General features: G+C 46.4%; 2 protein-coding genes across 3 annotated transcripts in view; one reads left to right on the top strand and one right to left on the bottom strand.

Moving 5' to 3' along the window:
* tomm34 (translocase of outer mitochondrial membrane 34) overlaps positions 1–7,853 on the top strand; it is a 42,254-nt gene extending 34,401 nt beyond the window's left edge. The window contains exon 7 of the mRNA XM_068000197.1: positions 5,784–7,853. Coding sequence (XP_067856298.1) covers positions 5,784–5,804 — 21 coding nt within the window. The 3' untranslated portion in view covers positions 5,805–7,853. The remainder of the gene's footprint in view (positions 1–5,783) is intronic.
* LOC137335088 (embryonic polyadenylate-binding protein-like) lies at positions 1,120–26,466 on the bottom strand. 2 transcript variants are annotated; one of them, XM_068000194.1, is made up of 16 exons: positions 26,350–26,465; positions 24,225–24,436; positions 21,649–21,842; positions 18,627–18,742; positions 15,985–16,124; positions 14,835–14,929; positions 13,948–14,085; positions 12,635–12,730; positions 11,589–11,861; positions 10,216–10,306; positions 8,599–8,724; positions 7,684–7,808; positions 6,558–6,651; positions 5,528–5,658; positions 2,418–2,499; positions 1,305–1,393 (listed from the first exon to the last, which is right to left on the bottom strand). In XM_068000194.1, exons 2-15 carry the CDS (start codon positions 24,415–24,417, stop codon positions 2,422–2,424), a joined length of 1,890 nt encoding a protein of 629 aa, XP_067856295.1. In that variant the 5' UTR covers positions 24,418–24,436; positions 26,350–26,465; the 3' UTR covers positions 1,305–1,393; positions 2,418–2,421. The 2 variants fall into 2 exon arrangements, with proteins under 2 accessions (XP_067856294.1, XP_067856295.1); XM_068000193.1 differs by lacking the exon at positions 2,418–2,499 and having other exon boundaries at positions 1,120–1,393; positions 26,350–26,466.
* Positions 26,467–27,754: the final 1,288 nt, after the last annotated feature.

Below are 27,754 nucleotides of genomic sequence, written 5' to 3'. Positions count from 1 at the left end.
CAGTGAACTAATAGTTATGCAAAAATCAAGTGTATCTCAGACGGAGCTAAAAGTAGGCCAGAATGATTGTTACATTTGCTCCTTACCTGACGCTAAATGGATTTCAACCACCATCTTCTCAGGGTAATTAAGGATGGGTAATAAACATGGGCATTGCTGGCCAGACTGACATCACGAGAATGAAACACAGAGGGTGAATTCCCCAGGACTTCTCCAGCTCCACCACCATAGCTTTGGCAAAGACTCCACACTCGTGAATGGAGTTTCTGAAGCAGTGGTAGAAGCCCTGAGAAAATTCACCTCAAGACACACACCAGCCTGGTCTGGCATTGAGTCAAAAAAAAATCTTGGAACTTCCCACCCATCACCATTGTGGGAGCACCAGGATTGCAAGTAGAAGGTTCACCATCACCTGAGGGCAATTAGGGATGGGCAATAAAGATGCCAGCACTGCCCATAATCCCAAGAAAAAAAATGTTATGGCCTATGATCTTCAGGGTTCAATGCAAAAAATAGCATTATTTAGCTTTTGAAGTAAAAGACTCAACTTTTTTTTTAAAAACCCAGCCCAACATCCCCCACCCAGTACCCCGACTCACCCAGCCCAACGTTCCCCACCCCCAGTACCCCGACTCTCCCAGCCCAACATCCCCCCCCCCCCCAGTACCCCGACTCTCCCAGCCCAACATCCCCCACCCAGTACCCCGACTCTCCCAGCCCAACGTCCCCCACCAAGTACCCCGACTCTCCCACCCTCACCTCCTCTTCCAGTACCTCAGCCTGATCTAAGTTCGTCTCCTTCTGGACCTGTTAGCATCACCTTTTAAAATCACGAGTCAACCAGAGTGTCATAAATCATTAGCGCCAGCCCTACTGCGAGCAACTCCTCCCCAAGATCGTACCGTGGACGGCGATAAATTATATCAGAGTAAACGAAGTACTCTTCTCCATATGTGCAGGTCTGGCCAATCCTCGAGAGGATGAAACACAGACACCTTAGTGAGAGGAAGAGGAGGAATTAATTGTGGAGCATCATTAGTACAAAATTCCACAACTTCAAAATGCTACCCAGTGTGAAAGGGTGCATGTGTGTTGCTAAAAAATCAAATTCAGTCACCATTTTCCAGTTTGTGTACTTTAATAAAGGCTAAGGCAAAGAACCACACACAGGACAGGACAGGCTAGAAGACAACAGTGCACAGGTCAGTCTTGACACACGACTGACCTGTGGTATCAGCAGAACCTGTTTTCCCACCTCACATCATATCCTTGTTCAGTTTCCTTCCCCAGCTAAACTTTAATCATGTGACCAATTAATTTTAATTTTTCCCCTTTTTTTTGGATGATCTTTTCTTCGTGAAGCAGTTGTTTTCTGGTAGTCACCCCGTCTCTCCTGCAAGAAATGGGAAACGCATCAACGGGCCGCACCAGTCCTACTGTACCAAACCACCTCCCTCAAGGACAGAAGCCGAACCAGTAACCTGCTCTCCCCTCCCTCCCTCCCTCCCTCACCCACCCACACGCACCTTGCGCTAGTTATATTTGTTCTCGGGATGTGGACGACGCTGGCGAGGCCGGTATTTATTGCCCAACCCTAGTCGCCTTGAGGGCAGCGAGAGTCAACCATGTAACGTGACACTGGATTCACGAGCAAACCCAGACCGGGGTAAAGGCAGCGGGCAGACTCTTCCCTGAAAGACACTTTTGAACCAGTTGGGTTTTTAAAACGACAATCAGCAGCTTTCACGGTTATTTCCTGGTCTGGTCTCCACGTTACAGAAAAAGGATATCAAGGCATTGGAGAAGGTGCAAAAAAGATTTACAAGGATGACACGAGAACTGAGAGGTTATAACTATCAGGAAGACTAACCAGGCTGGGGCTCTTGTCTCTAAAGAAAAGGTTGAGGAGTGACCTGCTAGAGGTCTTTCATACGGTAGACGTAGAGAAGATGTTTCCACTGGTGGGGTGAATCCAAAACTAGCGGTCCATAAATATAAAATAGTCACTGATAAATTCAATAAGGAATTCAGGAGAAACATCTTTTCTCAGAGTGGTGAGAATGTGGAACTTGCTACCACAAGGAGTAGTTGAGGTGAATAGTATAGATGCATTTAAGGGGAAGCTCGATAAACACATGAGGGAGAAAGGAATAGAAGGATATACTGATAGGCAAGAGGAAGAAGGGAGGGAGGAGGCTCGTGTGGAGCATAAACGACGGCATAGACCAGTTGGGCCGAATGGCCTGTTCTTGTGCTGTACATTCTATGTATTGTTATCTGGTGCCTTTGTTGAATTTTAGAGGGCAAGTTGCACGAGCTGGAAAACATCCAGCTTCAGTCCTATTTGAAAAAAAGAGCACAAGCAAAAAAAACTCATACCTGCCCATCGTGCCACTAAACTGTAGACACGGTCTTACCTGCTCAAGCTACTGTACTTCCTTTTTTCGGTACAGTATCTTTAGCTTGGTGAGCCTGAAGCACAGCAACGGCTTCTTCTACCTGGAAGAGGCCAAACACACCAGGATTCTTCAAGCTGCAACTGACCGGACGACAAGATACTCACCCAACAATTTTCACAAGTCCACCAGGGTTCCTGCTTCTCATCACTACCCAGTGACCCCGCTGGAAAAGTGTGTGATAACAACATGGCGAAGTGTGTGATAACAACATACCAAACCAGGTTCAGGCAATCATGTCCCACCATGGTTGAATAAAAAAAAGAACTTGTATTTATATAGCGCCTTTCACAACCTCAGGACATCCCAAAGCACTTTACAGCCAATGAAGTGCCTTTGAAGTATAGTCACTGTTGTAATGTAGCAGCCAATTTGTGCACAGCAAGATCCCACAAACAGCAATGAGATAAATGACCAGATAATCTGTTATTTTTTCTCGTGATGTTGGTTGAGGGATAAATATTGGCCCAGGACACCGGGGAGAACTCCCCTGCTCTTCTTTGAAGAGAGCAGTGGGATCTTTTACATCCACAAGAGAGAGAGGTCAGTTTAACGTCTCATCCGAAAGACAGCACCTCCGACAGGGCAGCATTCACTCAGTACTGAACCGGGAGCATCAGCCTAGATTATGGGCTTAAGTCCCTGGAGTAGGATTTGAACCTGTGACCAGGAGGAGAGAAGGCTGCCCACTGAGCCACTGCTGACGCCGCTATTCTGAGGAGCGACACATTCAGGATGAACACTGGGGCCTTGGATACCATTTTTAACACAATGGGCACTCACTCCTGTTATCAGTGGACATTTGACTGGAGTTTTATTGTTCTCAAATTTCCTTCTACATCTTGTAACTTAAGACAAGGCAAGTTATCAACTAGGCTCAGTGAACACTATACATTGAAGAGTCTGACAGTCACATCCAACAAAATAAAAAGGAACCCACATAAATTTTCAGTAATCATAGACCTTCATTTGAATGTTAATTTACATCTACAAATATCCCCATTAACTGTGCGTCGTGCATTGTGTTCTCCTCTGGATGTCCCAACTCCTCACCGTTAGAGCAGGACATCATCCCACAACCTCTGCCACCAAATCAAGGTCTCCACTGGCTGGTTACACGATTTCAGCCACTAGCTTCTGGACCAGTCAAGTCGCACGGACCAGCTGGTAGTCACAGTTCTCATGTGTGAAGCCTAATGCTTTATTTCACTCCCGGTATTCAGAAAGTCATTGCTGACTTGCTGTATCGGGTTTGTATGAACCCATCTGGAGAACTAGAGCAACAATTTTGCACCAAAAGAACAACTTAATTGACAATGTGCAATTGAACAGTTAAGTTCTATATTTTTTAAACCCAGTTCTACTTTAATCCAAAATGCCACATTTGGTCCTGGGACAGGATTTTGACACAACGCAGCCGCCCTGAACCTCAAGCCTTGTCCATCAAAGTTAATGTTCAGCCTCTCCCAATCTTTGATGGGATCCACTTCAACAAATCTGGGAGAGGCACTGAAAATTCTACCTCCTAGTACTGGGAGGGGGGTGGGGGGGTAGAAGTCCAGTGTAGTTCTTGAAGGGGCCAGTGTCTCTGCAAGATGGTGCCAGGTGGCCAAACTTTTAAACTTTCACTGTTGGCCAGATCACTGGGGAGAACTCCCCTGTTCTTAGAATCTTACAGCACAGAAAGAGGCCATTCGGCCCATCGTGTCTGTGCCGGCTCTTTGAAAGAGCTGTCCAATTTAGTCCCACACCCCAGCTTTTTCCCCATAACCTTGCAAATTAGTCCTCTTCGATACATGTCCAATTCCCTTTTGAAAGTTCCTATGGAATCTGCTTCCACCGCTCTCTCAGGTAGTGTGTTCCAGATCTTAACAGCACTCAAAACAAATTCTCATTTCCCCTCCAGTTCTTTTGCCAATTATTTTAAACTATGACCCCTGGTCACCGTCCCACTTGCCGGAGGACACAGTTTCTCCCTATTTGCTCTATCAAAACCCCTCAATTTTGAATAACTCTATTCGGTCTCCCCTTAACCTTCTCTGCTCCAAGGAGAACAAGCCCGACTTCTCCAGTCTCCCCACATAACTGAAGTCCCTCATCCCTGGTATCACTCCTCAGTACCCTCTCCAAGGCCTAAAGCATGGAGCCCAGAATTATGCACGAAAATCCAGCCGAGACCTAACCAGTTATTTGTAAAGGTTATTTGAAACAAAGCCATGGGGATCTTTTACATCCAACTGAAAGGGCAGATGGGGCCTCGGTTTAATGTCTCCTCTGAAAGACAGCTCCTCCCGACAGTGCAGCGCTGGAGTGTCAGTCTAGGTTGTGTGTTCAAGTCTCTGGGGTGAGACTTCTGACTCGAGGAGAGAGTGCTGCCCACGGCTGGCACCCAACATATTAGCGTACACTGGCAGGGAGAGGCGCCCATAGCAATTCTGTTGAGAACTTAAAACCAAACTCACCAAAAACTAATTTAGAGCTCAGATTAAAATGGAACAATTTATACAAGGTGCCTTCGAAAGTTCCTGAGCTCCTAGCAGCACTTGGAAATCTGCCTGAAGTTCTACCAGCAGAAAGTGAGAAAGAAGCAGCAGTCGAGCTGGTCTTAATAACTAGGAAGAGGAATTCATCTGTAAAAGCGAAGACTATTTTTGCACCCTCGTCCACCCCGATCGTCGCATCCGACATCTGTTTTCCTGACTGCAACTCAGCAATGGCCAATGACAATTTCTCAGAAGGAACGGAATCATTACAGCGCAGGAGGCGGCCACTCGGCCCATCGAGCCTGTGCCGGCTCTTTGAATGCTACTGGAGTTGTGGGCAAAACCTGAAGACATCCGTCACTGAGTGCTTGGGTATGGATTATAGAATCCTCCCAACACACGTCATGGGACACAAACTGTTCAGCTACACCAGGGTGGGGGTGGGGGGGGGGAATAAAGGAGAGGGGCAAGAACTGAGCACTAGGGTGACTGTATCTACCCCATGCTGTCTTCCCAAACACCCGGTGTGACCTCCAGCTCCCGATTCCAGTCACCAGCAGGTAACAAAAAAAAAACCAAAAATCCTACCTTGGAGTGAAGGGATTCTTGCGATTCCAAGATGTGGAGCAGTTCCAAGTTATCAATCTCCAGCAGCATTCCTGTAATTTTTCCGGCCAGTGCTGGCTGCATGCCATGGATCAGTGGGTACAGACGCTCACCTGTATAAAACACAAGAGCTCTGAAACTTCCCCAGATAATGACAGGCGTTGCTGTTTTAAACACTGCTTTCTTTAAAAAGGCCAACATTTAGAAATTTACGCAGGAATTTTTTTTTTTTTTGCAGAAGCCAGACTTAAACCAATGACGGCAAACTCAAAGCTGTACCAAGAAGGAAGCCCAGTATTAGGGACGGATATTGGAAGGTTGGAGCCTCTGACCAGTAGATAAGTACAGATGCTCCAGTTGTGCCTGAAGACTTGGAGCTTCCTGAGGCGGACAGGACAATGCCTGCACAAGTGAACAGCGGTTAATATTTACCAAGAGAAAAAAAAGACAACACAGAGGGGAGTGATCTCATCACACTGGGCGGCCACAGCGATGGGGGAAAAACAGTCGGCTGAAACTCCCAGGTGAAGAATTAATCACTCGGGAGGAGATACCAAAAGGGCGGCTAGATTCCACAAAACTGTATCTCAGCAAATCGCTGCCTTGGGAGGGTGGAGAAAGAGAGAAAGGAGAAGACTAGATTTTAAATGTTGTTTGGTTTCACTCGTCAAATTCTGATGCCAATGTGCATCCATACACCACCTTTAACATAGTAAAAGGTCTCAAGGCGAGTCACAGGAGTGTAATCAGATTTTTAAAAATTGACACCGAGCCAAAGGAGAGGGAGGTGGAGAAGTTCAGTGGGGGGTAATGCCTGAGCTTAGGACCTAGACAATTGAAGGCACGGCTGGGATGAACTGAACATGGGATGTGTAAGAGGTCAGAGTTGGAGGAGTGCAGACAGATTAAAGCACAACCATTGGTACAGTGTCAGGATTGGGTGCCATAATTGCTCTTACAACAGCCTAATGCTTCCTTCACCCCTACACGGTCTCCTGTTTTAAACACGTACCCAGCATCTGTTTCTGTTCCTGTGGCAGTGCTGCAGCCAGCATAGAGGCCGTGAGTGGCATCTGACGGTGGACATGGAGAGTGGCCTCAGACACCTGCAATATTGCCGCAAAAAACAAAACAACAATCCCCATTACAGACAGACCAACTTCAAAACCTGCCTCAAAATAGAAAGTTAACTTCTCGTAACAATCGAGTAGGAACAGGACGAGGCCATTCAGCCCTTCGAGCCTGTTCCACCATTCAATTAGATCATGGCTGATCTGTACCTCAAAACTTCATTTACCCGCCTTTGCTCCATATCCCTCGATACCCTCACCCAACAAAAATCTATCGATCTCAGTTTGGAAAGCTCCAATTGTCCCCGAGCATTCACAGCCTTTTGGGGGAAGAGAGTTCCAGATTTCCACTCCCCTTTGTGTGAAAAAGTGCTTCCTGATTTCACTCCTAACTGGCCGAGCTTTAACTTTAAGATTGTGCCCCCTTGTTCTGGATTCCCCCACCGGAGGAAATAGTTTCTCCGTATCTACCCTGTCGAATCCTTTTAACACTTTAAGCACCTCAATCAGATCACCCCTCAATCTCCTATACTCAAGGGAATACAAACCAAGTTCATGCAACCTGTCCTCACAATTTAACCCTTTATCATTCTGGTGAAACTGCGCTGCACCTCCAAGGCCAACATATCACTCCCGAGCAGACAATGCAACAGGCAGACTGTAGGATCCTAGCACACCTCCAGAGAGAAATCTAGTTGCATCGCATAAAAGACTCTCGATACTTTGAAACGTGCGAGGCGACGAAAGGCATTCAGCTAACTTGCTTGGTGAAGGGAGAAGACCTGTGGGTCACTTGCCACACTCGTGCCTCACAACAGCTAAAAGAATTAAACAGTTGTCCATACAGCGATACACTCAAAGCCACGGGTCGTCGGGATAAATGCTCAGACTTCACTGAATTTACTTGCGAACCAAATTTACAAGAGTCACGGGTGAATCGAGAACACTGGAATAAAACCCCCCCCCTTTGAGATATTGCCACCTGCTGGTCTGGATTCTCTGCCGATTGTTACCATAGCTTCCGAACACTTCACACACAAGTTAGGCCAGAGCATCTCCGGTCAGTACCTGCAGTGCGCTGGAAGAGTGTTGGGTGTTGCAGACTCCAGATGTGTACTTATACTGTGGGAGTACTCGCACCATGGGTCCAGAAAGGGCAGTGCGCGGCCCGGCTGTCTGAGTTCCTATAGTGGCTGCAGGGTGTGAGCAGAGGATTAAAAAAAAGGGATTAACATTTACACAGATTGTTAACTTATTTCCGGCTCCTTTGCTCTGCATTGGGTCCCAAAACTAATTTGAGTTTCCATTAACCAGAAATAACAGAACAAAGCACAAGATGGTAGTGTAGTGGTTATATTACTGGACTAGCAATCCATTGGAGGAGTTCAAATCCCACCATGATAGTTTGAGAACTTAGTCAGTTTTTTAATTTAAAAAAATCTAGTAATAAAATGATGGTATGAGTGACTGTAACAGCATAACAACCCAACTGGTTCACTAATGTCCTTTAGGGAAGGAAACCTGCCGTCCTGACCCGATCCTATACAAACGTGGTTGACTCTTAACTGCCCTCTGAAGTGTGGCCAACATCGCAGGACAACTAGGTAATGGGCAATAAATGTCAGCTTTGCCACATCCCAAGAATTAATATTTCTTAAAAAAAACCCCACTAGGCTCAATTGCTTCAAATTTTATTTCTAAAAAATAAAAGTAGGAGCATTTGTTAGATGACAAATAACTATTTTAAGGCAGTTTTTTGATTTTTTAAAAAAAACTTTTAAGAAGTAAATTCTCCGTGATACTGAATGTTCCCAGAAGGTTGCAGCGTGGGGCGGCAGGTACTGTGAGCTCATCGATTATAATAAATCGCCCTGTGAGGAGACGTCACACAAATCAAGCTGGAAAGGTTTTCAAAACAGTCCCGTGTAGGTTTGCTCGCCTGCGGTGACCAGGAGTTGCAGACTGACTCTGGAAGGTACTTACCCACTCTCTGTGTGTTGGACGGGACCTGAGGGACCTGTGTGGATGCCTGCCTCACCGTGCTGATGGCTGTGGTTATTCTTCTGGGTGCTGCCCCCCTCACTGGGGGTGGGATGTGGTGGTAAGGGGCTGGAAGCAAAAAAATTTTTTAAAAAAAATACCCACTCAAATCTGAGTTTAGGGACAGATCTGTTTCACCTTCCAAAGCACAGCTTACCAATGTCACGACCACCTGACAAACCTGCAACCCACCCCTGTCCACCCCACTTGCCTCAGCCCCAGAACGCACAGGTGAGGGGTGAAGGTTCCTGTGGGGAACGATTGCTTCCCACCTGATAACAAGGCTGAGCCCGGGAGGGGGAACTGCAGACCTGATTCCTGGAACTTGCTACGTTACGGGACTGAGAGACGCCGTCTGAGCTACTTCGATGAGTTCATCAACTCATCCCTGGTCCTCGCTGGGGGGGGGGGGGGGGGGGGGGGGAAGGAAGAGTCCCTGGCTGAGGTAGGAGTGAGCTGAATGGCCGCTTCTCATTCCTCCTTCAGAGCCATTCTATCAAATCAAAAGATCAATTACACAGGAACCGTTCGAGGATCCCAGGTTCACCTCCTCCCATCCTGGGAGTCACATGATACGGTGATAATGGAGTTGTTGACTAATCAGAGCAATCAATCTCCGTCAATTAGTCTCCAACAGACCCAGACATAAGGTGAGGAAAACCCCCAGTGGTGGAGAGCTTTGGGAACCTCAGGTCTAAAGTCACCTGTTCGTTCCTCCCTCCCCTCCCGCTGGTGTTGAATTCCTCAGTATTGGTTAGACGGACATAGTGTAAGATGCTCAGTGAAATCATTTAAATATTCACTGATGATACCAATTTATTTGAGTTCAATGGCATTGCAGTCAGGAATTTTTTTATTTAAAAAATATACAAGCACATTTTATGTCCTAGTAATTACAAAACAGTAATTAGAGCCGTGACTCAGTGTTTGCAAACCCCCCCTCCGAGTCAGGTGGTTACGGGTTCGGGCCTCACTCCCAGACAGCCGCGGGTTGACATCCAGTGGGGGTACTCGTGTCCGATGGGAGTGGACTGATAACCCCCTGCCCCCCCCATTGGATCTAGTTAGTTCTCCCGGTTTGTGGGGAGGGGGTTTTAACGAGTCAGGGTAACGACCTGCTCGCACGAAAAGGGTCTTTGTTACGATGCAACCCAGAGCACGATAGGCTGGATGTAAAAGCAGTGGGTCGTCTCATGACTCGACACAGAAGATAAAGAAAGAATTACAAAAACAATTCAACTAAAACCCAAAGAAATCCTCATTCAATCCAGATGTTAAGTTAGGGAGATCAGGACAAGCCAAGCAGTGGAATTTATGGTGGAGCCTGCCCTCTGCTGGCCAGCTTATGATTAACTCAAAGGCTGGACAAGACCAACGCCCCTGAACGAGCTCCTGACAGTGGCCACGTGATCCACACGGATGTTTGAGCAACAGGGGGTGGGGGTGCTGTTTGTTTCCCCAATGACTCACGGCAGGGGGTGGGAGGGGAGGGGGCTGAGACTTTACCAAATGGCTCCCTCTTCCTGGTAAATACTTGCATTGCATCAAACCCCGACTTACTTGGAGGTCTGATGGGCTGTCCTGTCCAGCGTTGAGTTGGACGGATTGGGGTCACTGGAGTGGTGGTATAGTACGTGGAACGATTTTGAACCTGTGAAGACCAAAGCATTTTTTTTTAAAATAATTTTTTTTAAAAAAAGATAAACACGCAACTATCTGAAGCCCAAGCACACCAAAGAAAACATTAGCTCACTTTCATTCATTAAAAAAACATGTCCAAGACACACAAAATAGTTCAGTCACCCTCTGCTTTACATGGAATCATAAAAATGAAATTCTAAAAGATCGGAAAAAATCCTGGTGTCCCCTGCAATAAAAATAGAACTTCACTTATGAACAGTACTTAGGAGCACTGTCCAGGGTAACAACCACCAATATTTAAATAGTGCCTTTAATGTACAGAAACGACCCAGGGTGCTTCAGAGGGACAGAAGGAGAAACTGACACCAAGCCAACAAGGAAGGAAGGAAAGATTAGGAGAGGTGATTAAGAGGCTGGAATCAGAGGAACAGTATTTGGGGGGGGGGGATGTAGCACTGGAGGAAACTAGAGAGAGAGACAGGGAGAGGAAAGGCCATGAAGGGATTTAAACAGGATAAGAACTTTAAATCTGAATCATTGACGGGACAGGAGCCAATGTAGGTCAGCGAGGACCGGGGTGATGGGGGAGTGGGACTTGGTGCAGGTTAGGAAACTGGCAGCAGAGTTTTGGATGAGCTGAAGCCGGTCAGGAGAGCATTGGAATAGTTGAAATAAAAACAGAAAATGCTGGAAATACTCAGGTCAAGCAGCATCTGTGAAGCAAGAAACGTTTCAGGTCAATGACCTTTCATCAGAACTGGAACTTACAGTGGATTACAGGTCCAGTGACATTAACAACTTGCATTTATATAGCACCTTTAACCGTAGTAAAACGTCCCAAGACGCTTCACAGGAGCGATTATCAAACAAAATTTGACACCAAGCCACTTAAGGAGCTATTAGGACAGGTGACCAAAAGCTTGGTCAAAGAGGTAGGTTTTAAGGAGCGTCTTAAAGGGGGGGGGAAAGAGAAGTTTAGGGAGGGAATTCCAGAGCTTAGGACCTAGGTAACTGAAGGCACGGCCGCCAATGGTGGAGCGTTTGAAATTGGGGATGCACAAGAGGCTTGAATTGGAGGAGCGCAGAGATCCCGGAGGGTTGTAGGGCTGGAGGAGGTTACAGAGATAGGGAGGGGCGAGGCCATGGAGGGATTTGAAAACAAGGATGAGAATTTTTTTTTTTAAAAAGATATGGTTGGACCATTACACCACCAGACCCGGTATCCCATTATTTCAGAATAATGGGAATGTTGGCATAAGGAACAAGCCAGTACATATTCCTCGCTCTTTTACCTGTGGTACAGCTGGCATGAAGTAGCCAGAGTGCGCCAGGTGCTGATACGAGCCGAGCAAGGTGCTGGGTATGGCTCTCATGTTCGCCAGTCTCTGCATGTACTGGTTAGTCAGATGGGCTTTGCGTTCCTCCTTGCGCTGAGCCAGTGCCACGTACAGCGGCTTCGTGCTCACGATCCGCCCGTTCATCTCGGTGACAGCTTTTGTAGCTTCTTCTGGCGAGGAGAAGCAGACAAACCCGAAGCCTTTGCTGTGGCCTCCCTCGGTCATCACCTGCAACACACCCCAAAAAAAAAAAATACAAACGCAAGTAGGAATTGCCGAGAGTCGGAGAGGAGCAGGTGCCACGTGCAGCACCGGGAATAGGCTGGATTCTCGCCTCCATACTGGCCCAGAATTAGCAGGAAGAAAAGTGCCGCCTGAACGACACTCACCGTTATTAACGTGCGAATCCGCCAGCAACTTGTGGCAAGGAAGAAATATCCCATGGACTAAGAACCGTCACAAGTTGTTGGACGATTTGCGCCGCTCTGCCGTTAACCCATCTCTCGTCGCCCTGCAGCAATTGTTCAACAACTCAAAGGCGTTCAACGGCACCAAGAATCGACACGTAGTGAGGGGCTGGAGTCACGTGTCGGCCAAACCAGGGAGGTTCCCTTCCCCGTCGGACATTCACGAACCAGCTGGTGTGTGTTTATTTTTAAAAAATGACAATCCAGCAGATTTCATGGCCATTTTTCTGGTGCCAGCTCACAAGTTACCAGATTTATTGAATTCAATTTCATAACTTTCCAATATAGGATTTGAACTCATGCCCTCTGGGTTACGAGTCCAGTACCAGAACCACTATGCGACCGTACCCTGCTATAACCAGAAATAAACCACCACACTCCCCACAGCATTTCATTTCACAAAGTCTGGTATTTCACTCCCCGCCCCCCCGCACCATCTCCCCACCACCCCCCAAACCTCCCCTCCCTCACCCACGTTGCCACCAAATCCAAAGCTGCTGCCTTCTCTCGGAGTGGGGAATTTGTGTCTCGTACCTTCGCGCTGGTGATTGTCCCGTACGGAGCGAACTCCTTCCTCAAACGCTCATCGTCAATCCCATCGTCCAGATTCTTCACATACAGGTTCACGCCCTAAAACCCAACAGCAGGTAGAACTTTTAAAACCCGGGGGAATGAGATGTACAAACCATTACATATCCAAAAATTGCTCCACGCTCCTGGAAACCACTAGGATCAAACTGATTGAGTTCGTTCACCCTCCCCTTCTGGGCTACATCCTGTGCCAGCCAGCTACAAGACGGAACGCTTCAGAGATGATAATACGATCAAGGCATCTCAATTGGCAAGTCAACTACATAGTATTGCAATTGGCTACAAAATAGCTTCATCTTCTCAATGCTGCACCCACAGGGACTACAGAAAGTAGTTTGTTGGATCAGGCGGGAAAGTGGAGTTGAGGTTGAAGGTCAGCCATGATCTGACTCAATGGCGGAGCAGGCTCGAGAGGCCCGTATGGCCTAATCCTGCTCCTATTTCTTATGTTCTGTGTAGTGCCCTCAAGATGATTTGGGGGTTCACATACAACAATCCTTGTAGGCAAGAGCAAGTTGAGAAGGCTGTTAAATAAGCATATGGAATCCTGAGCTTTATAAACAGAGGCATAGAGTGCAAAAGCAAGGAAGTCATGCTAAACCTTTATAAAACTCTGGTTAGGCTTCAGCTGGAGTATTGTGCTCAATTCTGGGCACCACACTTTAGGAAGGATGTCAAGGCCTTGGAGAGGGTGCAGAAGAGATTTACTAGAATGGTACCAGGGATGAGGAACTTCAGTTATGTGGAGAGACTGGAGAAGCTGGGGTTGTTCTCCTTAGAGCAGAGAAGGTTAAGGGGAGATATAATAGAGGTGTTCAAAATCATGAAGGGTTTTGATAGAGTAAATAAAGAGAAACTGTTTCCAGTGGCAGGAGGGTCAGTAACCAGAGGACACAGATTTAAGATAATTGGCAAAAAATCCAGGGGAGGGAAATGAGGAGAATTTGTTTTATGCAGCGAGTTGTGATGATCTGGAATGCTCTGCCTGAAAGGGCGGTGGAAGCAGTTTCAATAGTAACTTTCAAAAGGGAATTGGAGGGAGAGAAAATTGAAGGACTGTGTGGAAAGAGCAGGGGGAGTGGGATTAATTGGATAGCTCGTTCAAAGAGCCTGCACAGACACGATGGGCCGAACGGCCACCTTTTGCGCTCTGTAATTCTATTCGATGAACACGGACTATAGTTACAGTGAAGCGCAGTCAATGCCTCATGGATATATGAATTTTACCACAATTCCCGAGCCGGTGAACTGCTGACCTGGTATCGACTGATTCGCTCTTGTTTCATCATCTCGAACCTGCGTTTCAGCTCATTCTGCCGTTCCATCTTCTTCTGAGCACGGCCTACATAAACAGCACGGCTGTTAATCTCTTTCCCATTCATCTCAGACACTGCCTAAACACAAAAAAATATATAAAACAGGAGGGATTTTGGAAACCTTCTACGCCTAGCGTTCCCGTACGGAAAGCACCGTTCACTATGAGAAGCCCAAGTCTTCAGGCTCAGGTCTGTCAACTGGTGGTTTCAGATCAGCGCGAGACATGGGCCAGTGCCCAACTCCTCCCACATAACGAGTCATCGATGGACAAGTCGGATTCAGGACAGTGGCCGGTCACACTTGGTCAATAGGAACTATTACACGGGTAGAAGAGGTAATGAGTAACCAGAGGGGAGATGAGAATTTGTTTTACGCAGCGAGTTGTTATGATCTGGAATGCGCTGCCTGAAAGGGCGGTGGAAGCAGATTCAATAGTAACTTTCAAAAGGGAATTGGAGGGCTGTGCGGAAAGAGCAGGGGAGTGGGATTAATTGGATAGCTCTTTCAAAGAGCCGACACAGGCACGATGGGCCGAATGGCCTCTTTCTGTGCTGTGTGATTTTATGAACTCAATGAAGAATGTGAAACCCGACTACCGAAGAAAGCCATTTACAATGCAACTTCTTCGCAGGTCTTCAGGTTTGGTAGTTGAGGATTTTATATACAAACGGTCACAATACACCCTCAATTATTTCCTCTAATCGCTCCTGGGCCTCGGTTACGATGTTTATGTGAGGCTCAGATTACCAGTTATGAAGGGCCACGACCTTTAGAAATGCTCCATCCCTGGAGCTCACCCTTCGGAAAAACTGACTCAAATTCTCACCTTTCGAGCTTCTTCGTGCTTTTCAAAGTTGACAAACCCAAAGCCCCGGGAGCGACCTCTCTCATCAGTCATTACCCGAACACTCAGCGTCTTTCCTTGAAAGAGGAAATGGAACCTTAAGATTGGCTGACGATCTGGACCGTAGAATGAGAGTACACTACTGTAAACAGGCTCACCCTGACACAACTAAAGACTGAAGGGACCAACACAGTTACCCCTTGCTGAAAGTGACCATTAAGTGAAACAGGACCAGGCTTGCCATCTTCCACCCTCCATAAACTTGAGCGCATCAAAAACTCTGCTGTCCGCATCCTAACTCGCACCAAGTCCCGTTCACCCATCACCCCCCGTGCTCGCTGACCTACATTGGCTCCCGGTTCGGCAAGGCCTCGATTTTAAAATTCTCATCCTTGTTTTCAAATCCCTCTATGGCCTCACCCCCTCCCTATCTCTGTAACCTCCTCCAGCCCTACAACCCTCCGAGATCTCTGCCCTCCTCCAATTCTGGCCTCTTGCGCATCCCCGATTTTAATCGCTCCACCATTGGCGGCCGTGCCTTCAGCTGCCTGGGCCCCAAGCTCTGGAATTCCCTCCCTAAACCTCTCCGCCTCTCTCTCCTCCTTTAAGACACTCCTTAAAACTTACATGTTTGACCAAGTATTTGGTCACCTGTCCTAATATCTCTATGCAGCTCGTGTCAAATTTTGTTTGCCTTGGGACGTTTTACTACGTTAAAGGCGCTATATAAATGCAAGTTGCTATCGGTTGTGAAATCCCTGCTCCTCCACGATTTGTGTAGGAGGTGGAGTGGGATTACTGATACACACTGTCTAGGACCACACAAGAACTGCCTTTTGGATGAAGTACTTTACCCCAATACCTTGTGGAGAGGCTTTCTTTAAAAATGGAGGATTTAGGGGGGAGGGGAAGAAGAGAGAAAGAGAAGTGAAATGAGAAACCAAAAGCGAGATCATTAAATGCAAGAAGCCTACAGCAACTAACGACAGCGTTCCTCACAAAAAGAACAAGTGACCAGATCAAGCAGACACCCTGTAGAGTATCACGAGCTCACTGAGTGCAGTGGCTGGCGGATATAGGCTGGGTGTGGTTTTATTGAAGTGCTCTGGTCTTCAAAAGAACCCAAACTCACCAAATGCGTTGAAGATCTCCCTCAGTCTGGTGCTGCTCATGTCTTCTCCAAAATTCTTGATGTAGATGTTGGTGTATTCTAGAGCTTTGCTTCCAAATTCAGCCTCTCGCTCTTTATGGGACTTGAAGTGACCCACAAATCTTTTACAAACACAAACCCCAAATTAATCAATCATTCACAAACAGGGGGAAATCTGATCAAACATAAATCAAGTTATTAACAGCAAACTCTTCACATGCCGTCAATCAATGGCTCCCCGATTAAAATAACTGCTCATAGGTAGAGCGATTGAAATTTTAGTACTTTAATTAGATTCTCACATTATTTGACCCTGTAATGTACCTCTGCTGTCTCCACCCAGAATTCCATCAGCATCAAGTCAGGGACTCTCCTCGGAACAAGTCCCAGCAGGAGACACAAACGGGGGTCCCATGTCGACAGGATGATCCTCCATCCCAACACACGCAATTCCGCCCAATATCAAAGACCTCAGCCAGAGGGCTTCTTGGGATTCATCAAAAGATGACCGGAGTTCAGCTCGGAAGAGACTTTACCTCCATTGAGGTAGATCAGCCGATCCTCAAGTGATCGCAACCTCTGATGGACGAGGTGCTGGGCTGGAACACTATTGACTGGATCACTCACCAATTCTGGACAATGAGCAGCCCAGAAGGCAGCGGAGTTGGGATAAAAGCAGCTCAAGTTCCTCATGGATCCGATGCACAATGGGACAATTGGTCACACAATGTTCCACCAATCACCGGCAGGAAGCCACAAGGGAGTTCTCCCCGGTGACCTGGGCTAATATTTATCCCTCAACCAACACCACTAAAAAAAAAATTATCTGGTCATTTATTTTATTACTGTTTGTGGGACCTTGCTGTGCACAGATTAACTGTCACGTTTCCAACATTACAACAACGGCCACACTTCAAAAAATACTTAATTGGCTGTAAAGCACTTTGGGGTGTCCTGAGCTTGTGAAAGGAACTACAGAAATGCAATTTTTTTTCTCTCTTTTAAATACAAAAACATCACAGACAGGAAAAGGCCAGCTGGTACATCTAACCTGCCCCATACAGATGTGATGACTTACACATCAGGGCAAGAGACACCCACTCCCTTAGGTGCCATGTAGTTTACCCAAGAGGCAAAAAACCAGATCAAAAATCCATGGCCAATCCATCTCAGGCCCAGCTCTCAAAAGGTACAGAGTGAATCAGCACTCACCCAACAAGCCAGTTGCCTGTTCTCTGGGACGCCTAACATCTACCCTATTATACACATGGCCCCATGTCCTCCCCAACCTACTGGGATTTAAATAAACTGTCAGCATGCACATAATGCAGTCCGAGTTGTCACACCAGCCAATCTCAAGGTGTCCCAGATCCGCCAAAGAGCACATTGCCCAGGCAGCAGGAAGCAGGTGTCAATTTAGCCGGAGCTATATCCAGAGGTGCTCGAGAATATTGGACCTAGTTGGGTAAATGTAGCTCTGTAGGGACTGAGATTGAAGTGGGAACCATGATTAAATCTTTGGCACTGAGGTTTTGTAAATCGATACAGCAGGTTCTTTCACAAATCATTTTATTAACCATCACGCTGACTCTTCTCCGGTTTGTTGACAATTGAATAACGGTTAAGGTTTGGTGGGGGGGGGATCAGGGATAGCAGGGCAAATCTCAAAGTGGAAAGGCAACTCACCTGGCTGGAGTTTCCTCAAGTGCTAACCGCCTACTGATGCATCACCCAGCACCACGTGTACCTGGAGACGGGACGCGGCCCACCCAGGACCAGGGAGCAGGACATGGCGCCCACCCAGGACCAGGGAACACCTGGAGACAGAGGATGGGGGCACCCAGGACTGGGTGTACATACTGAACGGGACAACTTCAACTTAAAACAATGAGACACTTTGTTTAAAAAGCTCTTTGGCCTTAGGTTAACAAAGACACTTGACCCAACGACTATTTTGCTTACAACACAGCCACGGTCAAGAGTAACGAGCAAAAAAAAAAAAAAACTGCCAATGCTGGAAATTTGAAACAAAAAGTCACCCAGTCCAGATGGGATACATCCTCGGTTACTGAAGGAAGCAAGGGTGGAAATTGCAGAGGCTCTGGCCACAATTTTCCAATCCTCCTTAGATATAGGGATGGAGCCGGAGGACTGGAGGACTGCAAATGTTACACCCCTGTTCAAAAAAGGGGGGAGGGATAAACCTGGCAATTACAGGTCAGTCAGCCTAACGTCGGTGATGGGGAAACTTAGACAATAATCCAGGACAAAATAAATTGGCATTTAGAAAAGCGTGGGCTAATAAATGAAAGTCAGCATGGATTTGTTAAAGGAATATCCTGTGAGTAACTTGCTTGAGTTCTTTGATCAAGTAACGGAGGGGGTTGACGAGGGTAATGTGTGTTGTGTATACAGCTGCATTTGTTTACAATCCATTTGTACAGGCTCATTCTGAACATCTCCAAGGACTGCGTGAATTGCACAGTGATAAAATCACTCAGGCCTCTCAAGGGATCGGTTACATCTCTCTCTCTCTCCCCCACCCTCCCCTTTGCCCGTCTCTCCACCCACCACCGTCTCCTCCTCTGTATCGTACTTTCCCCGAGTTCACAGACCGTGCTTACACTTTACGATCGTTAAGCAGCATTCCATTCATCGTATCAATTGCACGGTTTGCAGCTTCCTGCGTTTCGAAATGCACAAAACCGTAGCCTTTTGAACCGCTCTCGTCACTGACCACCTGCAACAGAGGGAAATTTCAAAAGAGGTTTTTTTTTCCCTCCTCTCTTACCCGCTGGAAACCATAAAAGCGCAGATTCACCAGAATGATACCGGGGCAAACAGGGTTAAATAATGAGGACAGGTTGCATAGACAAGACTTGTAGTCTCCTGAGTATAGAAGATTAAGGGGTGATCTAATTGAAGTGTTTAAGATGATTAAAGGAGTTGATAGTTTCTCTCTATCTACCCTATTTCCTCTGGTGGGGGGAGTCCAGAACAAGGGGGCATAACCTTAAAATTAGAGCCAGGCCGTTCAGGGGTGATATCAGGAAGCACTTCTTCACACAAAGGGGAGTGGAAATTTGGAACTCTCTCCCCCAAAAAGCTGTTGAGGCTGGGGGTCAATTGAAAATTTGAAAACTGAGATCGATAGATTCTATGTTTCTAACAAAAATCTTAGACAATAGGAGCAAGAGTAGGCCATTCGGCCCTTCAGGCCTGCTCCGCCATTCAAAATGATCACGGCTGATCGTCTAACTCAGTAGCCTGTTCCCGCTTTCCCCCCCCCCTATCCCTTGATCCCTTTAGCATTAGGCAAAGGTATTAAGGGTTACGAAACCAAGGCGAGTAGATGGAGTTAAGATACAGGTCAGCCGTGATCTAACTGAAAGGTGGAACAGGCTTGAGGGGCTGAATGGCCTCCTCCTGTTCCTATGCATCCTTTTGCTGGACCATCTCCTCTCTCTCCAGCATCACATCAGATTGTCTCCTGAACCCATTCATACCTTCCTCAATGCCCTTATTCCACAATTCTATCACCCTCTGGGTGGAAAAATAAAAATTCGTCAGACTTCTCTCCCTAATTTCAAGCTCCCCTATTTCATTCTTCCCCCCCCCCCCCCCCACCCAGATATGACCCCCACCCTCGGTATCTGAACCCTTTACCAGTGAACAATTTGCCTGGATCGATCTTTTCCCTTCATAATCTTGGGAGGTTTGAGCTGCAGTTGCAAGAGTCTTGGGCTTATAGACATCCATAGGGTGAAAGTTTGATTCTTTTCTCCTTGCCCTATTGACCTGTCGCAGTGAGTGACTCCGCCTAGTTGCCCACCTGAACCCCGCTTCATCAAGCCAGCCCAAAATCTACATCAGTCTTGTCCCAGCCACATGTGGCTAACTGGGAATCCAGATGTTGCCAATTGCATTTCTGGATAATAAATAAAAAATGAGTAACAGACACCATCGTTGGTCATGTGATCTCAATACTCAAGTTTGCACTGTGTGTGCATGCGAACTTTAACCTTTGTGCGTTTGTTGGTAAAATGGAGAGACAAAAAGCAGAGAGTATGAGAGTGTGTCTCTTGATCACTGTGGCTGCTTTACTCCCTTGGTCACTTGTTAAGTAAATATGCACGTGAAGTACATTTACCTGGATTGTGCGTAAGGCGTTTTCCACTAAAATTAATGCTCGCGGCTAAAACAGTCTCACCACAGCCACACCTGTGGCTAGTCAGTGATTTCTATTGGACAGCACTGATCCGCACGGTGTCGGCCGAGGCGCAGTGGGCAGCACTCTTGCCCGAGTCAGACGGTCGTGGGTTCAAGTCCCACTCCAGAGCCTCGAGCACGTAATCCAGGCTGACACTTCAGTGCAGTACTGAGGGAGTGCTACACTGTCGGAGGTGCCGTCTTGCGGATGAGATGCTAAACCGAGGCCCCTCCAGCCCCCTCAGGTGGATGTAAAAGATCCCATGGCATTATTTCAATGAAGTGCAGGGGAGTTCTCCCCAGTGTCCTGGGCCAATATTTATCCCTCAACCAACATCACTAAAAAAACAGATTATCTGGTCATTATCACATTGCTGTTTGTGGGATCTTGCTGTGCACAAATTGGCTGCTGCATTTCCGACATTACAACAGTGACTACACTTCAAAAGTACTTCATTGACTGTAAAGCGCTTTGGGACATCCTGAGGTTGTGAAAGGCGCTATATAAATGCAAGTTCTTTCTTTCTTTACATATCAAAGTAAGATTCATCTTCAAGCTTTCTGGTTGGGAGCCCAAACAACAACTTGCATTTATATAGCACCTTTAACGTAGTAAAACATCCCAAGACGCTTCACAGGAACGATCAAACAAAATTTGACACTGAGCCACATAAGGAGATATTAGGACAGGTGACTAAAAGCTTGGTCAAAGAGGTAGGTTTTAAGGAATCTTAAAAAGGGGGAGAGAGAGGCAGAGAAGTTTAGGGAGGGAATCCTAGAGCTTAGGGCACAGGCAGCTGAAGGCACGGCCTTCTGGAGTGATTCAAATTGGGGACACGCAAGAGGCCAGAATTGGAGGAGCGCGGAGATCCCGGAGGGCTGTAGGGCTGGAGGAGGTTACAGAGATAGGGAGGGGCGAGGCCACGGAGGGATTTGAAAACAAGGATGAGGATTTTAAAATCGTGACATTCCCGGACTGGGAGCCGATGTAGGTCAGCGAGCACAGGGGGTGATGGGAGAACGGGACTTGGTGCAGGTTAGGATACGGGCAGCAGAGTTTTGAATGAGCTCAAGTTTACGGAGGGTGGAAGACGGGAGGCCGGCCAGGAGAGCATTGGAATAGTCAAATCCAAAAGTAACAAAAGGCATGGATGAGGGTTTGAGCAGATGAGCTGAGGCAGGGGCGGAGACGAGCGATGTTACGGAGGTGGAAGTAGGCGGTCTTGGTGATGGAGCGGATATTTGGTCGGAAGCTCATCTCGGGGTCAAATAGGACGCCAAGGTCGCAAACGGTCTGGTTCAGCCTCAGACAGTGACCAGGGAGAGGGATGGAGTTGGTGGCTAGGGAACAGAGTTTGTGGCAGGGCCCAAAGACAATGGCTGGAAGGTACAGGACACCTTGTTAAACCCCCCCCACCTCCCAACCGAGGGTCTTACCTTGCAGGACAGAATGTTTCCAAAAGCAGAGAACGTATCGTACAAAGCCTTGTTATCAATGGATTCGTCCAGGTTTTTTATGAAGATGTTTCCCACTCCGGACTTGCGCAGGGAAGGGTCACGCTGGGACCACATAATACGGACCGGCCTGCCTTTAATTACCTCGAAATTCATAGTGTCGAGAGCACGTTCCGCTGGAGAGAGAAGGAAGGAAGATAAAAATCACTGCTCGCATGATGCAGCTCAGCTAGTTCTTCAACGTGACTAGTGACTTAACACTGGGCGATACTTGAGCTGATGCCAAACCATAGAATTTAACAGTAGAGATCATTCGGCCCATCGTGTCTATGCTGGCTCTTTGCTAAAGCAATCCAAAAATAATCCCAATGCACCCTGCTCTCCCCATACCTACCTCTACTTCAAATATTTATCCACTTTTCACTTAAAAAGGCACAAGGGTCCTGTTTCAACCACACCCTGTGGCAAAACATTTCATACGCCAACAAACCTCTGCAAAAAATATTATCTCCAAACCTCTCTCCTCACTCGCAGTGACTCTTACATTGATGAGCCTTCCTCATTGATTCTCTAACCAGGAAAAATAGTCTTCCCCTGTTTACTCTATCAAAACCCTTCATAAATCTTAAAAACCTCTTCGCCTTCACCCCTTCAATAGAAATAGTTCCAAGTCTCTTTTCATAACTATAGTATTCGATCCCTCACATTGCCTGGTTGAATCTACACTGAATGGCTTTCATGTCCTTTCTATAATAGAGCAACCAAATCTTCACAGTGCTCTAATTGTGGCCTAACCATTGTCTTGTACAAGTTCATTATTACTTCTTTACTCTTGTAAAAATATGCTCCCATTTATAGCCAAAATGCAATTTTTTTTTTAATGGTTTGTCTACCTGTCCTCTCACTTTCAAGGAATTATATGGTTGAACCCCAAAGTCTCTCTGTTCATCCACACCCCAGCAGCACCTTTCTGTTGATTGGCAGGAAAAACGAGAATTGGGGTTTACAAAAAAAAAAAATCAATGAGCTCACACTTAGTCCACATTAAATTGCATCTACCACCTGTCTGCCCATTCCCTCTAGAAAACTATTGCAATCCTCCTGTTTTCCTTTGTGCCATCAGTAAACATCACATTCAGGCTCCCTGTCCCCAAGTCCAAATCACCAATACACACACAGACCAAAATTGGACCCAGCACCGACCCCTTGGGTGCTTCAAGCAACACCCATTAACCCCACGAAAGGTCATCAACCTGAAATGTGTTTCTCTCTCTCTCTCTCTCTCTCTCTCCAGATGCTGCCTGACCTGTTGAATGTTTTCCAGCATTTTCTGTTTTTATTTCAGATTTCCAGCATCTGCAGTATTTTGCTTTTGTTTTACTGATTAACCCCAGTTGAAATAGGCAGGAGGACCCTATGTCCACCAATAAGAGAGGGAATCCTGTATGAATTTCCCCAATTATGTATATGTTGGGGCCTGGGTGTTGTAACTTACTTTCACTCCCAAGTACTGGGATAAAGTTCTCCTTTTTGCTGAGTGCAAGAATCCCACATGAAATGAGTCTGTTTAGTCAATTATCAACCCCCCCACCCCAAAATCATAATTTTCCTGTGTCTATATTTATAATGGAAACTGTCTATGTAAACTGGTCACGCTGTAATTGTACCTCCCTACCAGTGGTGGTGCTACAGCACTGCAGATTTGAATCTCCCGACGACTCAGCCTGTGCTCAAGAGAAACGCCTCTGCTCAAACCAATGCTACTTCTCGGTTTCCCAAATCACCACACGTTCAAATAATATAAAAATCAAACACTGTTTAAAAGTAAGGACAGAACACGTAGCTTTAAAATGTAGATTGATTTATGTCTGTGCGCCTCAAACCCTGCTTCACCCGAAGGCTGCACTCAGTCTTGATTCCCCGCTAGACTAACAGTTTGTCAGCCATGGCTCAGTTGGTAGCACTCTCGCCTCTGAGTCAGAAGGACCCACTCCAGAGACTTGAGCACATAATCCAGGCTGACACTCCAGTGCAGTACTGAGGGAGTGCCGTCTTTCAGATGAGATGTTAAACCGAGGCCCCATCTGCCCTCACGTGGAAGCAAAAGATCCCCTGGCACTACTTCGAGGAGGAGCAGGGACGTTCTCCCCGGTGCCCTGGTCAATATTTACCCTTCAACCAACATCAGTAAAACAGATTATCTGATCATTATCACTTTGCTGTTTGTAGGACTTTGCTGTGCGCAAATTGGCTGCCACGTTTCCTACTTTACAACAGTGACTACACTTCAAAAGTACTTTCACTGGCTATGGGGACATCCTGAAGTTGTGGAAGGCACTATATAAATGCAAGTTCGTTCTTTCGATTTGGGCCAATACTTGTGCGAGAGCAGTTCATACTTAAGGGACACTAAACGGGCGTTATCTGGTGTACAAGTTATTGAAGATTCACCCTACAGGTAACTGGGAAATAACTTTGGAAGCTTCATCACTCCTTCGTGGCATGAACAAGCCCTCCGAGCATGACCTGTATGACGAATCCCTTAGACCGCCACTCACCATCAGCGGGTTGCTGGAAGTTGATGTAGGCATACCCGAGCGATCGGCGTGTGACCATATCCCTGCACACTCGGATGGACATGATCGCTCCAGCAGGGGAGAACTTTTCATACAGCATTGCTTCAGTGACATCATGGTGCAGGTCCCCGACGTACAGTGAGGAAATCGGGTAGCCCGGGCCACTCGCATTCATTCTTGGCGGCAGCTCAATTCTACAAGACATTTCAATAGAAGTTATCTTTGGGAAACAGGCAGATGCAATCAGAAGACATGCTGAAGTTTTCTCAGTGCACTGCAGGTACTGGGCTGTTCGATGCTTTGTCTCATAACATTCCACTTTTCATCTCAGACTTGGTTTCAAAGCCCATCACGGGGTTTCTTTTGGTGGGGGGGCGGGGGCGACGGAGGAGATGGAGTGACCAGGTTCTCAGTTGGCTGGGTATCGCCCCAAGTCAAAACCAAAGGCTCCCCCTGATCACTATCCAGAGACGCCCTGCTGGAAAGTGTTCATCAGGCAAGAACAAGGTCAGGCTCAGCCGTGATGCCCCCACAGTTCAACAGTTGCCAAACACTGACTATTTAGGCTCACGTGAATGAGTGGCTAGCAACTGTGGTCCTGTAGCCCAGCAAAGAGTCAACAGTTACTGGAGATTAAAGGAAATTGGAGGGAGGAAAATACCCATGAAACACACAACGAGGTGATCGATATTAACATGGTTCAGTCTGCACTGTTCATCAACCAAGGAAGAGAGAACCTATCATTCAAAATTAAAGGTCAAACTCATTCACATTAAAAATAATAGCTTCAATTTACTTTGCCCACTGATTGTTACTTTTTGTACGAGACCCTGTGAACACCCAGATGTTTAAATTTTTTGACACGTACAGGTGAACATTGATACCATTCATTTAAAAAAAACAGAACATCACTGAAAATTAAGCCAAGGGAGCAAGAAGGGGCAGACCAGTGGTGGCTGCATTCACAGGCAATCGAAATAACTCATCCCTCCGAAACTCAGCATAGAAACGCTGTGACCAATGAACAACCTCTGGCCACTGCAGCACCTCAGGCCCACTCTGGGTGCATCTGCTGTTATAAAAAGGACACATGTAGTTAGACTGCAATAAGTCCTAGAAAAAGACTGAAAGGAGCAAGATATTCTCAATCGTTATCAGGACAGAGGGGAGATTCACTCATTCCTCCAGGCCAGTCTCTCTTCTCCCTCCCTCCCTCCTCCACTCCACCCCCTCCCCAAACATCCATTGTTCAAAGAAAACAACTAGGAAAAAGGGGGCTGAATGATGCAGTAGTTAACACACTATCCTTTCACCACTGGGAATTTTTGCTCAAATCCAGCCCCGATACATAGGATTAAGGACTCCAATGAAAGGAGTTAGACCAAAACCCTGGGCCCAAATCCACCCATAATGAAGGACTAATCAAAGAGATACAAAGATGGGCGGTGGATGAACAATTGTTCTTTTTTGACAGTTCAAGGTAGTGTAGAGAGAGCTTCACTGTGTTGTGAATATGAAGTACAAAAAAAAAATCTATCTTGCAGTAGACACGATTCACTTGAACAAGTCCCCTTCCCCTCCCCAAACGTACTGGAGTGAACTCATTCAATAACGTTTGCTTAAGTCTCAACGCATTTCTCGGTGAACCGAGCCCTTATTACAAAGACGGTCCATGAAAAACCTCGTCAATGAGCCAATGAGCCACCCAGTCTCAGGTCCCTTCCCGCGATCCACTCTCCACACCAAGATATCCGGTCACTCAACTAATCCCTGGTGCGGGCTGCTTATTTGTTTATATAAAAAAAGAAGAAAAACAGATGTGAAGGAATTTCAAACGGACCTTCCCAGAAGACCAGTCAGAGGTCCTCGGTCTTAAGGTAATGGAACTCAACTCAACTCAACTCAAGGCCAATGTGATCCATGTTGGGAAACAGGAAGCCAATGGGACCCATGGAGAGAAACATTTCCCAAAACTTCCCATTTTCTCTCTCTCTCTCTCTCTGGATTGACTTGGAACCAAACCCAACTCCACTTTTAGTTCCTTTCTACAGAATCTTCTCATTGCAACATTTAAAAAAAAATCTTGAGAAATAAAACTCTCACTAACCGCTGTTACCAGACGCCGTCCTGTTGATGCTTCACTTTAAAGACACCTTTTTTTCCCTTTTCCCCCCTTTTTTTTATTTTTATATTTTATTAGAGCTCTATTTGGCCGACACAAATCCCGCCAGCTCTTTATATCTCCACCATGGAGACCGCAGCACTACTTCCTGGAGTAAATAGTACCGGGCACGGAGTCCCAGTGAGTAGGAAGAAGATTAGAGATTGGGGAGGTGGGTAAACAGTTCAATAAGGAGGCTCAGGGTGCTGATTAAAGCTTTAGTTACCTTTTATCATTGTAATTTGAGACCAGGACAAATCGGTTCCTTCCTAATTAAACTGCATTTGGAATTATTGTGCACATTTATTTACAAGTACCAATATATTTGAATATGATCTTCTGCTAACACACACAGTTTTCCCAGCTCCCTGGTATAGTCTCCATGTGGCTGTTCTTTATTTATAAACTGGATGGTGTGTCTGGGCAGCCTGTTCCACCACAGAGAGCAATACTGCCATGCACCTATCGTTTAATAAAATCACCTCATCAGGTATTTTTTGTTGTGTTTGATTTTCCTCGTGACAGAATTTCAATTCCAATAATCTGCCTTCACTTCCTGTCTGGTGCCACGTAATTGTTTAAAGATCTTCAATTAATCCAAACTAATAATGCAAATTAACATACAAGATGTGTGAATGGCTATCAATGATTGGCCTTGCCAATAGGAATCAGTGGTCACTAATCCCTTCTCTGTTCTTTTTCTAATATGACTGTCATTTTCTTCTCACCCTCATATTTTGGGTGGTTATTAATTTTTTGTTGTCTAGTTCCCCCCCCCCCCCCCACTTCCTGAAGGTACTGACTCATACTGGGGTAGAATTGTGGCCATTCCTTACAGGTGAGACTAGCCAGTGTCCAGTGACTAACTGCAGATCCATTAGATGCCTGAATGTGACCCCATCAATTATGTTTATGCATTGCTGGGGTAGGTAGTGCATTGGTTATGTTACTGGGCTAGTAACAATCCAGAGACCATGAGTTCAAATCCCACTTATGGCAATGTAAACCAAAAATCTGGAAAAATAAAATCTGTTATCAGTAAAAGTGACCATAAAGTTGTTGGAATGTCATGAAAACCCAACTGGTTCACTGATGCCCTTTAGTGGAAGGAAACCTGCTGTCCTTACCTGGCCTGGCTTATAGGGAACAACAGTCTCATGCCAAAGTAGTAGACTCTGAAGTGACCAGGTAAATCACTCAGCTGTATCAAAACAGGGGCAACTAGTAGATGGACAGTAAATGCTGGCCTTGCCACACCCTGAGAATTAATAATTTTTTTAAAATGTAGACAAATCCCTTAGATTGTTTGTTGTAGATATCGAGGCAAAATGTTTGCTTCATTTAACGAGCA

Source organism: Heptranchias perlo, chromosome 19 (genome assembly GCF_035084215.1).
Source record: "Heptranchias perlo isolate sHepPer1 chromosome 19, sHepPer1.hap1, whole genome shotgun sequence".
Classification (NCBI taxonomy): domain Eukaryota; kingdom Metazoa; phylum Chordata; class Chondrichthyes; order Hexanchiformes; family Hexanchidae; genus Heptranchias; species Heptranchias perlo.
This window is presented reverse-complemented; position numbering and strand designations above follow the sequence as displayed.

Excerpts from the sequence above, each read along its gene's own strand:
- LOC137335088 (XM_068000193.1), bottom strand. The coding sequence starts at position 24,417 with ATGAATGCGAGTGGCCCGGGCTACCCGATTTCCTCACTGTACGTCGGG. Across the intron at positions 18,743-21,648 it reads GAAACATTCTGTCCTGCAAG|GTGGTCAGTGACGAGAGCGG; the intron begins GTAAGACCCTCG and ends CCTCTGTTGCAG. Across the intron at positions 6,652-7,683 it reads ACTCTTCCAGCGCACTGCAG|GTGTCTGAGGCCACTCTCCA; the intron begins GTACTGACCGGA and ends GCAATATTGCAG.